The following is a 16,992-nucleotide window of genomic DNA, read 5'->3' as shown; positions in this document are numbered from 1 at the left end:
ACACACACACACACACACACACACACACACACACACACACACACACACACACACACAAAATCCAACAGTGAGTGCCCCTTACAATGCATTCTTTCTGGTGCCCTGAATACTTTTCTAATATTCATCCCCATCCTTACCCCTGCTTCAAAAGTCTTCAGCTTACATGTCACATTCTCAGAGAAACCTTCCCTGACCTTCAGACCAATTAGACCTTCAGGCTGTAGGAACCCTTAGCATTCTGTACTTTAACACTGTCATACTAATTAAAAAGCATTTGTGTCTTTAGGTTTATGTCTGTCTTTCCTACTAAAATGTAAACTCCATGAGAGGAAGGACCTTGTCAGTCTTATTAGAACTAATTATATATCTGCATCACAGAACCCAATACATCTTACAAAGTACATGCTCAATTAGTATTTCTGAAATAGTATAGAGGATAATCTGATAAAATTTCAAATAGATATTAGTGTGATAAAACAATAAATAAAATAAGCTAGGGAAAGGAAAGCCAGTGTGACTGATATAAGGAGGACATTAATTGAGAAAGATTCTCAGGGAATACCTTTCTGAGTATCTGAAAGGCGTGCTGAGACCTGTTTGAAATGAGGGAGCCAGGTATGCAGGACAGGCAGAGCATTCCAGGGCAGGGTTAGGGGTCAGCAGGGTCCTGACATGTTATAATCTTGACTTATTCAATGACTATCATGAAGGCCTATCTGAGACAGGATGTAAGAGATGAGGAAGGCAGGGGACAGATGATGTAGTCCCAGTTTAGGAGTTTCAGTGAGAAACAAGGGAAAGATATAATCAGCTTATATTATTGGAAAATAATAACTTTGGTTCCTTTGTTGAACTGCGCTGTAGAAGGTCAAAGATGGAAGCAGGAACAACAGCTCTGTGGAAGAAGATGGCAGCTCAGACTTCGGTAGTAACAGTGGGTCTGGTAAGACATATTCAGATCCAGGAGTATTTGAAGGGAGAGGCAGTAAAGCTTACAGATTGATCAGCTATAGCAGTTTGAGAGGAGTAGAAATCAAGGAAGAGTCCTAGTTGTTTGTTTGGCCTTGGGCAGCTGATGAATGTAGGTGTCATTATCAGAGATGCAGAAGAAAATTGAGAGTTCTGTTTTGGCCACATGAAATTTGAGATGCCTATTAGACATACAAGGGGATATGATGAGCAGCAGTTTAGGTGTATAGACCAAAAACTCAGGCAAAAGTTTGGGGCCGAAATGTAAATTCTGTGGAAGTCAGCATTTGGATTGTATTGAAAGGCCATGGGAGGATAGGGTGAGATGAGAGAGAGACTGTATGAATGAGAGAGAATTAGAACACAAAATTGGAGAGGGGAGGCTATAGGGAGAGAGAGAGAAAGAGAAGACAGACAAATAAGCCCTAGGACATTCCAAATGTTAAAGGTCAAACAGAAGCGAAAAATTGAGCAAAAGAAATAAGAAGCTTGGAGGAAGGAGGAAAACCAGGTGATACGTGTAGAGAATTCTATCAAGGAATTATAGGATAGAATATGAAACCATCAGAGGCCCTGAGCCAACAGGAAGCAATGTGAGCAAGTGCATGTGTTCAGCATTGTGAAAAAAAATCATTGTACAACAGAATGTGGGGCACATTTGTTCTCATATTATTGATTATATATTCTGGCCCACTGAGTGATTATAGATATGATTGGGGCAGAGTTATTTATAATCAGAGTAAATACTTATTGGAAGAGAAGGGAGCCTTGTTTATATGGCTATAGATGCAGAGAGACTGGTACATTTCATGGTGGGAAAATGAAATTATTGGATGATTACTAATAATTTTTCAATTAAATCAGTGAGGTCACCACATGTGAATCAGGGGTGGATATTAGAAGTGTAGGGGCAGAATAAAAGATGAGATATTACCTTCAGAGAGTGAGGGAGCCAGTTGTACTATACTAGAATATAAAGGGAAGGCTAAGTGCTCACTTGAAATTTAAGGGTAAATTTAAAGTGAGATGAATCTCCAGATTGATTTTCTATTTTTTATTTCCCCTCCATCAATTTGGAGGCACCCATGGAGTAAGTATAATTGGGTTTAACTAGGCTTGGAGCTTTGCCAGGCAAGTGTGATCGAAGGAGAAGCAACACAGGACTTGATCTTATTTATAAGGAGGTGAGTGTACTGATTGACCATGAAATCTAAGCCAGACTGTGAAGGAAGTGGGAAAAAATGTGAAAAGTAGAATGGTGGTGGAGAATGGACTGAAGGTCTCAAGGAGTCTAAAGAATATTTAGGGTTAATGAAACTAAACTAGGTTACCTGGAAAGATGTCAAGGTCAGAAAGTGAGAGGCAGAACCATGTTTATTGCGGGATTATTCACCATAGGCAAGGTATGGAAACAACCTTAAGTGTCTATTGATGGATGAATGGATAAAGAAGATGTGTGTAGTGTGTGTGTATATACACACACATACATATATACAAACATGTATACAATGGAATATTGTTCAGCCCTAAAAAAGGAAATCTGTCATTTGGAACAACATGGATGAACCTGGAGGGCATTTTGCTAGGTGAATTAAGCCAAAGACAATTACTGCATGGTATCCCATATAAAAATCAAACTCATAGAAACAGAATGGAACAGTTGGTTGCCAGGGGCTGTGGGGGAAATAGTGAGAGCTTGGTAAAAGGGTACATACTTTCAGATATAAGATGAATAAGGTCTGAGGATCTAATAGATGACATGGTGACTATAGTTCATAACACTGTATTATATAATTTAAATTTGCTAAGAGAGTAGAACTTAAATGTTCTCACCAGAAGAAACCCAGAAAGGTTAAATATGTGAGATGATAGATATGTTGATTAACTCGATGGGGGGAATCCTTTCACAATGTATGCATGTATCAAATGATCACGTTGTACACTTTAAATATCTTACAGTTTTGTCAATTATACCTCAATAAAGCTGTGGGGAAAAAACTTGAAAAAGAAAGTCAGATGCAGAAATGAAGATTTGGCGATGTGATCACTGGTTATAATAATGAGAGTATGATCCTCAGCTATATGCTCCATGCAGTATGACTTTTGAAGTCACTTATACATAACTATAAATGTTATCAGAACATATTACTTAGACCTAAAGATTTCTGTTACTAGGAAAAATACCTCTTGGATCAATCCAGTGAGAACTAATTAGCTGGTATTCACAGCATTGTATATCATGTCAGAAAAAAAAAATGTGTTTGAAAACTACATTTGCTTTTAGATTCCTCAAAATACCGTTTAACACATATATTATACATCAGTGAGTAAAAGTGTAGGCATAATTCATAGGATTACCTAATTCCTTCCCAGCCAGTAATCTCCCAGCTTTACATGTTGGGAACATCCCAATTATGTAATATCAAAGTATTTTTTAACAAGTTTAAGACCATGACATAAAAATAATAATATGAAGCTTGTAACTTTCTCTCTGATTGAAATATTGTATAATTTACCATTGTAGATTTGCTGAACCAAAGTAAGCACTTCACTGAAATCCAAGGGTAGATCTGATGCCTATGCACTAAATCTAGTAATAATAGGACCTGCACTGTAGGATCATTGAGGATTAAATGAGATAATATCTGTATATTGATAAGCACAAAGTCAAGCAGTCTGCCCCTCAGTATAACTTAGCTGCTATTTTATAGTGAGTATATAGTCAACATTTGTTGAAATTAGTTCTTTGCTATAAAACACGACGTTAAACTACTAATTGCAACATAAGAATCTGTTCATTCTTAAGAGTAGAGGAAAAGAATGAGTAGGCATTTAGCTATATAGTTTACCAAATGGTTTTCATTTCATCATAACATCTGTAAACGTCTCATTGTGTGTAGTTGGTATTCTGTATTTCTTTCACAGGTTGTTGTCTGAAAATCAGTTTGTTTTTCCCAACTTCTGAAAAGTTTATCTACCCTGAAGAATAGAAAAATTCTTTAAAGATTTTTCTTTTATATGCATATCTTAAGGATTTATCATCCAAGAGCTTATATTTTTAACCTATGGATATTTCTCCCCTTTGCAAAATTACCATTTCTCCAGTCATATCTATAATTGCTCAGTGCCCAGAATATGTAGTCAATAGTTTGAGAACAAATGTGTGCCACTCTCTGTTGTACAATGATTTTCAGTATAAATGTCTGTGTACAAGGTAACGTTTCTTTGGAATTCAATTAGATGAAAAAGTAACATTTTTCAAAAGGTCATAAAATAAAGATAATTTTTCCAATAGCCATGCCTTAGGTTGACTTGGGGTATATATAATGTCAAATTATTTTGACACTAAAGTTGTCTTTGGTGGTAAGGGAAAATGAATGTACAGTTGCTTTGATTACAGGGCCTAAAAATGTAGACACGTATATTATTTTTCTTCCACAAAGAGATTTGCCGGTTTCCTTAAATATTTTTCCCCTTTTGGTTGGATAAGTAGTACAGAAGGTATGTATTTGAAGTTTAGAAATTGAACTGAGACCTCAAAGCTCATTTCACTTAAGAGTTTTACATCCTCAAGCGGTGCTACCATCAGAGTGAACATCATAATTACAAACAGCCTTCTCATGGAAAGCAGATCATCTGACTTGGATATATGAGAAAGGAGCCAAGTGACTATATAATTTGGTGTACCACATAATAAAATCACACACCCACAGCAAGAAATTGTGTTTCCACAGCATGAAAGTGATATATGGCCACCAGCTGGAAAGGAACGAAAACGTTCTATAACCAAAACTCCCAAAATTGGAGGTTTGCCTCTGATTCCCATCCAGCATGAGAAAAATGCAACCCAAGCCTGGAGAGATATTGAGGTAAGGTTAGGACTTCATTTGTTTTTATATTAATCATAGCATTTGTTTTCTTATGTCTTAATGTGATTAAATGCATTAATTACTTCATTGGTTTCAAAAGCACAGTAATAAGCACTTTGAAAAGCACAGTAAAAATAACATCCATCAAGAAAACTTTATGAATAACCCTATGCCACTCTCTGAAGTTTTACATTTTATTAACTTCTCTTAAATGATCAATTTTAATAATGTCATTGACCACTCAATTAAATATGTACAATACCACTTTTTTTTTTTTTATTCCTGAAGTGGCCAAGAATGTTAAATATGTATATAGAAGTTCTGGTGATAAAAATCACAGTCTCAAATTAGCCTTACAAGTTCACTTCTAACCTCCTTAGAATGAGCCCATGGCAGAATGTCTGGAGCCATGGTAACTAGACTTTCCAGTAACACAATCAAATTTCAGAAGCTGGGAACCAATGGGGTGTCTGAGTTAATATAAGGAACTGCAAGATGACCCCTGAGCATCAATAAAGAAGATTTGGCATCTTTCATGAAAACTGTGTGCTTTCCTTCTCACCTTGAAGGGCAGGGTGACCATAAGTAGCATCAGTCTTGATTTAGGAAAAAGACATAGGCTGTTTGCACTCAAAACTCATTAGACAATTTGCAACTAATGTGCGTTTCAAGGCCTTAAATGAGTCCCTCAAAGCAAAAAGAAAAGCATGTAAAAGATACTGTTATTTCTTCTTGGAGCCTAGGTTGGGCCATTAAGCTGTGTGAGTTCCTTGCTTTCCAAACAGGAATAACTTTTTTTTTTTTTTTTTAATTTTACTGGAGTATAGTTGATTTACAACATTGTGTTAGTTTCAGGTGTAACAGGAATAACTTTTGAAAGACAAAAGCCATTTTAATTTAGTGATCAGATGTTTTAAAAATGTTTTTCCATGACTGTCTTTCCTTGAACATTTAGCTCACTATAATATGCTTCTTCTCCAGAAGATAAAAGCTTTGAAATAATGGTTTATTCCCTTTGTTGCCTGTTCAATCCTTATGTGCTGCTGTGATCAAAAGGAGCAATAAGACAGCAAGAACTCAGGAGCTTGTCCCTCCTGCCATTCTGTGCTTACAGGTTTTTCTTCCTAATAAACTGCTTTGCAGAACTATGGATTCCTCAGCTAATCTGGGATCTTAAAATTTTAAGAGTCATGTTTCCCAAGAACCCAGATTAGGGAACACAGAAACAGAAACATAGGGAGTAGATATGTCCTACTGTGACTCCAGCTTCTCCTGACAGTGCCTCAGGATTGATTATGGAGCAAAGCAAAAAATAATTAGGATCAAAATACATTAACCAGTATCCAGTACAGAACTGAGGTGATGATTGAATATATAATAATTTCTTACTAAATCCCAAATCCAGAATTTCAGAGACAATTATTTTTTAGCATACTTGAGACCAGAAAACTGTACAAAAACTGTAACAAAATCGTTAAAGGCTTCAAAAGCAATTTTGTGGAATATTAATTGCTAGAAAATTTGTTAGTAAACTAAACCAAGCTGTTTTGTAAATTTAGTAAATGTGGTAATTCAACAAATTTTAAAATTTAATTCTTAAGAATTAAGACAAAATTAGAATTGCAAGTTTTCATATGAAGCAATAAAATATTTGTTATTGAATTAGATTTATGTAAATACATAAGAAAATATATTAATAAAATGACAAAGTATTACTAAGACTAGATTCATAAGAAAAAAATATAGTAATATCGGGCTGCCCTGGTGGCGCAGTGGTTGAGAGTCCGCCTGCCAATGCAGGGGACACGGGTTTGTGCCCCGGTCCAGGAGGATCCCACATGCCGCGGAGCAGCTGGGCCCGTGAGCCATGGCTGCTGAGCCTGCATGTCCGGAGCCTGTGCTCTGCAATGGGAGAGGCCACAACAGTGAGAGGCCCACGTACAGCAAAAAAAAAAAAAAAAAAAATATATATATATATATATATATATATATATATATATAGTCATATCAACAGATATATTCAAGAAGCATTGCTTTTCAAACAGGTTGTTGACAGATTGGTGAATTTGGTGACTTCCCATTCCGTGAGCTGTCTTGCTTTCATAAGGTTCAGTAGAAACTTGTATGAGAATACCTCCTCCAGGCAGGGAAGGCTTCCTGGAGGAAGTGACTTCCAAAATTTATTGAGTAAATTAGTAGTGAGCTAGTGAATAAGCCAGAGGAAGTAAGTTGTTGACAAAGGAAATCATACATGAAGAGGCAAATAGTGCATAAGAATGTACAAGCTAGATGCTACCTACGGCCCTCCTACTTTCTCTTAGGTACCTACTTCATCGTGTTCATTGTGCTCAGCTTTTATCTGTAAGCTCCTAGGGATAATAAAAGCCCTTACTTCATAGGGGGGTGTTCTCTCTGCTGGGAGACACACTCCATTTCAGATCTTCATTTCCATTTAAACAAACAGTTTTCTCTAAATGCCCTCTAACACAAACTGGCATCGTCTGGACCAGCCTACCTTTTACTCTCCTAATTTCATACCTTATCAGTCTTTCTTTTTAAATTATTAAGACCTTAAGGATAGTGCAGCACATAAATGATGCCCTTCTTTCCACAGTACTGATGCCTTGGCTTTCTTTCCCCACAACATGCAAAGGCACTCCACACACCATATTGTTCATGCAAAGCACTCACTACCATCTCTTCTTGATTTCTACCGGTTCACTTCATCATGCCTCCCCACCTTTGTATAAGGTTATGTCATTTAGGCTAATATCATAGTTTTACTTGAAATTTCAGCATTACATGTATGAATATTTGGCCTCTAAATTCTGCATCTAAGAGCATCCCAAAGTCTTTCTGCTGATAACTGAAAAGTAATGAGAACTGTATAATATATAAAACCACTCTATATTGATCCTTGATATTCCGTAATAGATGTCATGTGAAACTTTTTAGTAAGATTCATATTTATAAACTCCCAGTCACATTCCTTTGCTAAATAGCCATAGTTTTTACTAATCTCTCATACTTTTTTGTACTGTGATAAAATACACATAAAATTTTCCATTTTAACCATTATAAGTGCATAGTACATTAATTACATTCACATGTTTGTGCAACTATTACTACTCTCTCTCTTAAACATATTCTAATTAAACTTTGGAATTCAACTAGATACTAAATAACTAAATATTTCTTCCTATCAGTTTTAGAGAAGAAATATTTATCTGAGATGTATAATCATGAGCTTATCAGAAAATTCTAAATTGCAAAATTATTTATAATTTATGTTGATTAAAATGTTTTTATTCAGCTTGAATTTGACTTACAAAATTTCATGTCCTGATCTGCTGAAATTTAGGAAAATAGAACAGAATATTAAACATCTGAATTTTTTTAAGCTTTCTTCATTTCCTATTCAGAAAATATTTATTGACCACTTCCTGTGTGCAGGCACTGTGATAGGTTTGCACATCAATGAACAAATCAAACAAAAGAATCCTTGCATTGCATTAACTTTCTAGCAGCGCATTCAGATAATCACAAGAGATATAAGTAACTTGTCTAGTATATTAGAAAGTGATGAGCACTATAGAGAAAAATAAAGAGGTGAGGTGTTGCCCTTTAAACATTATATTAGACATCCTTAGTTACAGCACTGTTTATGCTACTCAGTTTCATTCTTTTTTTTTTTCAAAATAGTATTTAAAAAAATTTTTATTTTATATTGGAGTGTAGTTGATTAACAATGTTGTGTTAGTTTCAGGTGTACAGCAAAGTGATTCAGTTATACATGTACATGTATCTATTCTTTTTCAAATTCTTTTCCCATTAGGTTATTACAGAATATTGAGTAGAGTTCCCTGTTCTATCCAGGAGGACCTTGTTGGTTATCTGTTTTAAATATAGCAGTGCTTTGGGAGGTATAGTCATTCTGACAATGTGGATTCTTACAATGCAAGAATATGATATATCTCTCCATCTGTTTGTGTCATCTTCGATTTCTTTCATCAGTGTCTTATAGTTTTCAGAGTACAAGTCTTCTGCGTCCTTAGGTAGGTTTATTCCTAGGTATTTTATTCTTTTTGATGAGATTGTTTCTTTCATTTCTCTTTCTGATCTTTCATAGTTAGTGTGTAGAAATGCAACAGATTTCTGTGTAATAATTTTGTATCCTGCAACTTTACCGAATCATTGATGAGCTCTAGTAGTTTTCTGGTAGCATCTTTAGGATTTTCTATGTATAGTATCACATCATCTGCAAACAGTGACAGTTTTACTTCTTCTTTTCCAATTTGCATTCCTTTTTTTTCTTTCTATTCTCTGATTGCCATGGCTAGGACTTCCAAAGCTATGCTGAATAAAAGTGGCGCAATTGAACATCCTTCTCTTGTCCCTGACCTTAGAGGAAATGCTTTTAGCTTTTCACTGCTGGATATAATGTTAGCTTTGGGTTTGTCATATATGGTCTTTATTATGTTGAGGTATGTTCCCTCTATGCACACTTTCTGGAGAGTTATTATCATAAATGGATGCTGAATTTCGTCAAAAGCTTATTCTGCATGTATTGAGGTGATCATATGGTTTTTATTCTTCACTTTGTTAATATGGTGTATCACACTGATTGATTTGCAGATACTGAAGAATCCTTGCATCCCTGGGATGAATCCCACTTGATCATGGTGCATGATCCTTTTAACGTATTGTTGGATTCAGATTGCTAGTATTTTGTTGAGGATTTTTGCATCTATGTTCATCAGTGCTATTGGCCTGTAATTTTCTTTTTTTGTAGTATCTTTGTCAGGTTTTGGTACCAGGGTGATGATGGCCTCATAGAATGAGTTTGGGAGTGTTCCTTCCTCTGCAATTTTTTGGAACACTTTCAGAAGGATAGGTGTTAGCTCTTCTCTAAATGTTTGATAGAATTCACGTGTGAAGCCATCTGGTCCTGGACTTTTGTTTGTTGGGAGTTTTTTTTATCACAGTTTCAATTTCAGTACTCCTGATTGATCTGTTCATATTTTCTATTTCTTCCTGGTTCAGTCTTAGGAGATTGTACCTTTCTAAGAATTTGTCCATTTCTTCCAGGTTTTCCACTTTATTAGCATAGTTGTTTGTAGTAGTTTCTTATGATCATCTGTATTTCTGTGGTATCACTGTAACTTCTCTTTTTTCATTTCTGATTTTATTGATTTGAGCCCTCTCCCTTTTTTCCTTGATGAGTGTGGCTAAAGGTTTATCAATTTTATTTTTTCAAAGAACCAGCTTTTTAGTTTCATTGATATTCTGTTGTTTTCATCATTTCTATTTCATTTATTTCTGCTCTGATCTTTATGATTTCTTTCCTTCTACTAACTTTGGGTTTTTGTTCTTCTTTCTGTAGTTGCTTTAAGCGTAAGGTTAGGTTGTTTATTTGTAATTTTTCTTGTTTCCTGAGGTAAGATTACATTGCTATGAATTTCCCTCTTAGAACTGCTTTTGCTGCATCCATAGGTTTTGGGTCATTGTGCTTTCATTTTCATTTGTCTCTGGGTATCTTCTGATTTCCTCTTTGATTTCTTCAGTGATCCATTGGTTGTTTAATAGCATATTGTTTAGCCTTGACATGTTTGTGTTTTTTATGGGGTTTTCTCTTAGAGATGATTTCTAATCTCATATTGTTGTGGTCAGAAAAGATGCTTGATGATTTCAATTTTCTTAAATTTACCGAGGCTCACTTTATGGCCCAGCACATGGCCTGGAGAATGTTCCATGTGCACATGAGAAGAATATGTATTCTGCTGCTTTGGGATGGGATGCTCTATAAATCTCAATTAAGTCCATCTGGTCTAATGTGTCATTTAAAGTGTGTTTCCTTACTGATTTTTTGTCTGGATGATCTGTCCATTGATGAAAATGGGCTGTTAAAATCCCTATTATTGGTTACTGTCAATTTCTCGTTATATGGCTATTAGTATTTGCCCTATATATTGAAACACCTATGTGGGTGCTTATATATTTACAATTGTTGTATCTTCTTTTTGAATTGATCCCTTGATCATTATGTGGTGTCCTTCTTTGTCTCTTGTAACAGTCTTTATTCTAAAGCCTATTTGTCTGATATGAGTATTGCTACTCTAGCTTTCCTTTGATTTCCATTTGCATGGAACACCTTTTTGCATCCCCTCACTTTCAGTCTGTATGTGTCCCTAGATCTGAAGTGCATCTCTTGTAGACAGATTATATATAGGGGTTTTTTGTTTGTTTGTTTTTTGTGGTACACAGGCCTCTCACTGTTGTGGCCTCTCCTGTTGCGGAACACAGGCTCTGGACGCACAGGCTCAGTGGCCATGGCTCACGGGCCCAGCCACTTTGCGGCATGTGGGATCCTCCCGGACCAGGGCACGAACCCGTGTCCCCTACATCGGCAGGCAGACTCTCAACCACTGTGCCACCAGGGAAGCCCTAGGGGTTTTGTTTTTGTATCCATTCAGCCAGTCTGTTTTTGGTGGGAGCATTCATTCCATTTAGATTTAAGGTAATTATCAATATATATGTTCTTATTGCTATTTTGTTAATTGTTTTGGATTTGTTTTTGCAGCTCTTTTTTCTTCCCTTCCTCTTTTGTTCTCTTGTGAATTGATGACTAACTTTAGTGTTGTGTTTGGATTCCTTTTTCTTTGAGTGTATCTATTGTAGATTTTCAGTTTTCAGTTACCATGAGGTTTTGATATAGCAGTCTGTTTTAAGTTGCTGGTCTTTTCATTTCAAATGCATTTCCAATATCCTGCATTTGTGCTCTCCTCGTCTCACAGTTGCTGGTTTTGGTAATCATATCTGTGTGCAGATGATTTCCTACCTTTACTGTATGTTTGCCTTTACCAGAAAGCTTTTCCATTTGTAATTTTCTTGTTTCTAGTTGTGGCCCTTTCTTTTCTGCTTTGAGAAGTTCCATCAGCATTTGTTGCAAAGCTGGTCTGGTGGTGCTGAATTCTCTTAGCTTTTGCTTGTCTGTAAACCTTTTGATTTCTCCCTCAAATATGAATGAGCGCCTTGCTGGATAGAGTATTCTTGGTTGTAGGTTCTTCCCTTTCATCACTTTAAATATATTGTGCCACTCCCTTCTGGCTTGTAAAGTTTCTGCTGAGAAATCAGCTATTAACCTTAGGGGAGTTCCCTTGTATGTTATTTGTCTCTTTTCCCTTGTTGCTTTTAATGTTCTTTGTTTGTCTTTAATTTTTGTCAATTTGATTACTATGTGTCTCGGCATGTTCTTTTTGGGGTTATCCTGCCTGGGACTCTCTGCACTTCCTGGACTTGGGTGACCGTTTCCTCTCCCATGGTAGGGAGGTTTTCAGCTATTATCTCTTCAATTATTTTCTCAGATCCTTTGTCTCTCTCTTCTCCTTCCAGGACTCCTGTAATGTGAATGTTGGGGCATTTAATGTTGTCCCAGAGGTCTCTTAGACTGTTTTCACTTCTTTTCATTCTTTTTTCTTTATTCTGTTTTGCAGCATTGATTTCCACCATTCTGTCTTGAAGCTCACTTATCCATTTTTCTGCCTCAGCTATTCTGCTATTGATTCCTTCTAGTATATTTTTCATTTCCGTTATTGTGTTGTTCATCTCTGCTTGTTCTTTAGTTCTTCTAGGTCTTTGTTAAACTTTTCTTGTAACTTCTCAATCTGTGCCTCCATTCTTTTCCTGAGATCTTGGATCATCTTGCAGTATCATTACTCTGAATTCTTTTTCTGGTAGATTGCCTGTCTCCGCTTCGCTTAGTTGGTCTTCTGGTGTTTCATCTTGTTCCTTCATCTGGGAAATACTCCTCTGCCATCTCATTTCCACAGGCTGCAGGACTGTAGTTCTTGCTTCCGCTGTCTGCCCTCTGGTAGATGAGGCTAAGGGACTTGTGCAGGCTTCTTGGTGGGAGGGACTGGTTCCTGCCCAATGGTGGGTGAAGCTAAGTCTTGTCCTTCTGGTGGGCAGGACCATGCTCAGGAAGACTTTAAGCAGTCTGTCTGCTGATGGGTGGTGCTGTATTGGTTGTTTGGCCTGAGGCGTCCCACCACTGGAGCCTATAGGCCATTGGGTGGGGCTAGGTCTTGGGGAGGAAATGGCAGCCTCCAGGAAAGCTCACATCAATGAGTACTCCCGAGAACTACTGCTGCCAGTGTCTTTGTCCCCCACAGTGAGCCACAGCCTCGCCCCTGCCTCTGCAGGAGACCCTCCAATACTGGCAGGTAGGTCTGGCCCAGTCTTTTATGAGTTCATTCCTTTTTTTTCCCTGGGTCCTGGTGTGCATGAGACTTTGTGTGTACCCTCCAAGAGTAGAGTTTCTCTTTTCCCCCAGTCCTGTGGAATTCCTGTGATCAAACTCTGCTGGCCTTCAAAGCCAGATTCTCTGGGGGCTCCTCCTCCTGTTGCCAGACCTCCAGGCTGGGAAGTATCATGTGAAGCTCAGGACTTCCACTCCTATGGGATAACTTCTGTGGTATAATTATTTTCCAGTTTTGTGGGCCACCCACCTGACAGATATGGGATTTGATTTTATCACAATTGTGCCCCTCCTGCCAGCTCATTGTGGCTTCTTCTTTGTCTTTGGATGTAAGGTATCTTTTTTGGTAGGTTCTGGTTTTTTTTTTTTTTTTTTTGGTTGATGGTTGTTCAGCAGTTAGTTGTGATTTTTGGTATTTTCCTAAGAAGGGGTGAGCTCACGTCCTACTACTCTGCCATCTGCAAAATAGTCCCATTCTTAATATTATATACTACCCCTTTTATTTCATCTTCTCTCTCTCAAACATTTGTAATATAATAAAAAAATTTTCTTTGGATTTCTTCTTTCTGTGCTTTGCAATTTTTACTAGGGAAATATTGAAGGAATTCCTTCAATTCTTGTTTGTTTGTGAAAAGAAAAATGACTATGCCTTCCTGCCCTGACCCAGATTTTTGGGTAGCCTTTTGCTGTGGCTCCATATCCACTAGATGCTTGCTTCTCTGTTGTTCATTCTTTTATCTTACATTTGATGAGGTTGTAGTCACCTTTGAGAATCTCTTGAGAGTTCTGGATGCCAGTACTTGCCCAGTCACAAGACACCCTGGACGCTAGTTAGGAAAGTGCACCTCTGTCCCAATGCAAGTTGTGTCTCGATGGATTTCTGGTACCTGGAGGCACTTAAAGTTCACTGAATGAATGTGTACTTCAATCCATTGATACAAAAGTGGGTTTTAACACACTACTATATATACCTTTCAGTATTTTCATAAGTATACCTATGGGTATATATTTCTGTGGGATTCTAATAGGGCATTATGTGGGGAAAAGATTTCACTAGTCAAATATTTGGGGAAGAGAAAAAGAAGTCAGATTTTTCTGCTGTAATATTTCTTAGCTTCTTTAATATGCTAATATGTATTGTGACGCTCAAAGAGGGATCTGTAGTACAGAGCATTTCCTGGACTCATGGCCACAGAGACTCCCTTTTTCCTCTATCCTTTGGGTATAACACTGTAGGAATTACAGATGCATGAATATGTGACACATATAAGTGGCACTGAATTGGAAGAGGCAAGTTTGAAATGAGAGTCAATTTGAATAACTAACTTGAAAGACGTCTTTGAAGTGGTATGTTAAATGCTTGTTAAAATGAATTTCCATGATCTCCATTTCAGTTGATTTTGTAGCTCTGAGCTCAGTCTATAAATTCAGACATGCTGCTTGTACCAAAGTCAAGTTAGAACCTAAATCATAGAAATAAATTCTAATACAAGAAGCATCAACTTTTATGTGCAGAGTATTCTTAAAAAGAGTGTGCCAGATCTTGCTTTCCTGTGAGATGTTTTGTTTTATTTTTAGAGTGCAAAAGCAGAACTCGAAAGGCTACGGCTCAGTGCAAAGCGTGACCAAGAGCCTGGGGATGGCACCTTAAGGGAGAGAGCCTCCATCGTGGCCCAGTGCCTGGAGCACAAGGATGAGAAACTTCTTCGAAATCGAACCAGAAAACATTGGAGTTTCAACTGTCTGGAGGACACAGAGGCTGAGGTCCTTCAAGGGCAACAGAAAGGCCAGAAAGGCTTAAAGACATTGAGGAAGACTGAGGACAGGAATGGCAAAGCTACTTTGGACTCTAATAATAAGTTACCACCAAAGGTCATCGAAGAGCTTAGTGTGGTTCTACAGCGGTCAAGAACCCTTCCAAAAGAGTCATAGGCTGAGTAGATGGTGTAAAAATAAATAAAATGACTTGTCTTGCAAATTATTTTTTTAAATATTGTGTACAATGTATGTGTGCAAATGAGAAACCAAAATATATTTCATGGTTGGTGAGATTTGTCTAGCTATCCTTAACCATTTAAAGAGCATTTTAAACTATGTATGTATATATAAGAAGTGTAAATTCACTGTGTTTTGTTCTGAACAAAGCCTGTACAGTTCAGTTATATTAACCATGTGTAGGAAGGCACTGGGTTACTTTGAGTGGCCAACCTTTTGAAGTAAGTACAGTTGACCCTTGAACAACATGGGCAAGGGTTGGTGTGTTAATCCATGCATAATTTGTAGTCAACCCCCTCCCCTGTATACGAAATTCCTCTGCATTTGTGGACTGAACTAATCGTGGATCATGTAGTGCTGTAGGATTCACTATCAAAAGATGTCCATGTATAAGTGGACCACATTGTTCAAACCCACATTGTTCAAGGGTCAGCTGTAGTTGTCTAAGTGGTGTAAATTTATGAACAGAAATCGCAAACTGTACTGTATTGTATAGAATGCTCTGTATAAATGAAGCCTATGAAATTATATGTAACACATTTTGCACTTTGAGAAACCTTGTATATAAAGTTACCATATGTTTTTAGGTTTACACAGGGCCAACCTTAGGGGAAAAAAAGGAAGTAAGTTGAAAAGGGGGAGGATTTATTTTAGTGGCTGCCTATCAAACCACACTTTAAAAGAGGCAAAGAGGGGGCTTCACTGGTGGCGCAGTGGTTGAGAATCTGCCTGCCGATGCAGGGGATACGGGTTCGAACCCTGTTCTGTGAAAATCCCACATGCCATAGAGCAACTGGGCCCGTGAGCCACAACTACTGAGCCTGCGCATCTGGAGCCTGTGCTCCGCAACGGGAGGCCACAGTAGTGAGAGGTCCACGCACCGCGATGAAGAGCGGCCCCCGCTTGCCGCAACTGGAGAAAGCCCTCGCACAGAAACGAAGACCCAACACAGCCAAAAATAAATAAATAAACCAATGAACTGACATTTAAAAAAAAAAAGAGGCAGAGTTAAAAATGTCCTAAAAGTCAAGGAGGTCAGGTTGAGATTCATTCTAGTTCACTGTTGACCAGACCTTGTTCATGAGAAACTGCTTGTTAAGAAAAAAGTCTAGTGACTAAGTATTTCCCAAGGTTAGTATTCAGCCACTAAACATGAATAATGGCACTGGCCACTCTTCCTTACAGTGTCAGTGAATCAGCTGCAATGCAAATCCATTCACTACACTTCAGTTCTTTGCAGGTGGCTGCTGAGAGGAAACTTATACTGCATTGAAGATATTGTGTGCACAGGAATTGGCATGGATGACACTTGCACTGTTGCTGTGTACAAGCAATTTTTTTTTTTATTTAGAGTTCCTTACTATCATTTTGGAATGAGCAACATTCATCATCACAGGGTTTTATTGTTGGTTTATTGTTTTTCTTTGTATGTTCATTTCTTATTAGGTAAGACTGAGTCAGAATTTACTGGAAGTGTACAACATATGGCCACCTGGGAGTAGGAGTTAGATTAACAATTGATACTATACTTCTGGGGGCTACCAGTTCACTTTTGAACCAGTTCACCTTGTCCTTTTTTTTTTTTTTAATAAAGCAGCAGTCTCCTCCCTGTGCCTGATGAATAATGACAAAGCCCTCTGTTTTTGTTTCCACATAAAGAGCACCTACTGAGTTGGTTATTTGCCTCACAGACAATACTATCTAGTTATAGGTGACATTAGGGGTAGCACTTTTTGTCAGTTTCTTTAGAATTTTATTAGGTCTGGTGAGTTTTGATCAAAATTAGTTTGATCAAAATTATTTTAGGTAGCCAAGCTTCATTCCTAGCTTTATTCCACTTGCACTGAGTGCAAGTGGCATCCATGCGAGGTCCTGTGCACACAGTCTCTTCAATGCAGTGTA

General features: G+C 37.5%; 1 protein-coding gene across 1 annotated transcript in view; it reads left to right on the top strand.

Moving 5' to 3' along the window:
• Nucleotides 1–15,027, top strand: part of ARAP2 (ArfGAP with RhoGAP domain, ankyrin repeat and PH domain 2) — a 183,717-nt gene extending 168,690 nt beyond the window's left edge. The window contains exons 31-32 of the mRNA XM_007449426.1: nucleotides 4,704–4,838; nucleotides 14,674–15,027. Coding sequence (XP_007449488.1) covers nucleotides 4,704–4,838; nucleotides 14,674–15,027 — 489 coding nt within the window. The remainder of the gene's footprint in view (nucleotides 1–4,703; nucleotides 4,839–14,673) is intronic.
• Nucleotides 15,028–16,992: the final 1,965 nt, after the last annotated feature.

Source organism: Lipotes vexillifer, unplaced genomic scaffold, assembly GCF_000442215.2.
Source record: "Lipotes vexillifer unplaced genomic scaffold, Lipotes_vexillifer_v1.1 scaffold153, whole genome shotgun sequence".
Taxonomy (NCBI): Eukaryota; Metazoa; Chordata; class Mammalia; order Artiodactyla; family Lipotidae; genus Lipotes; species Lipotes vexillifer.
Note: the sequence above shows the minus strand (reverse complement) of the source record. Positions and strands in the feature narration are given on the sequence as shown.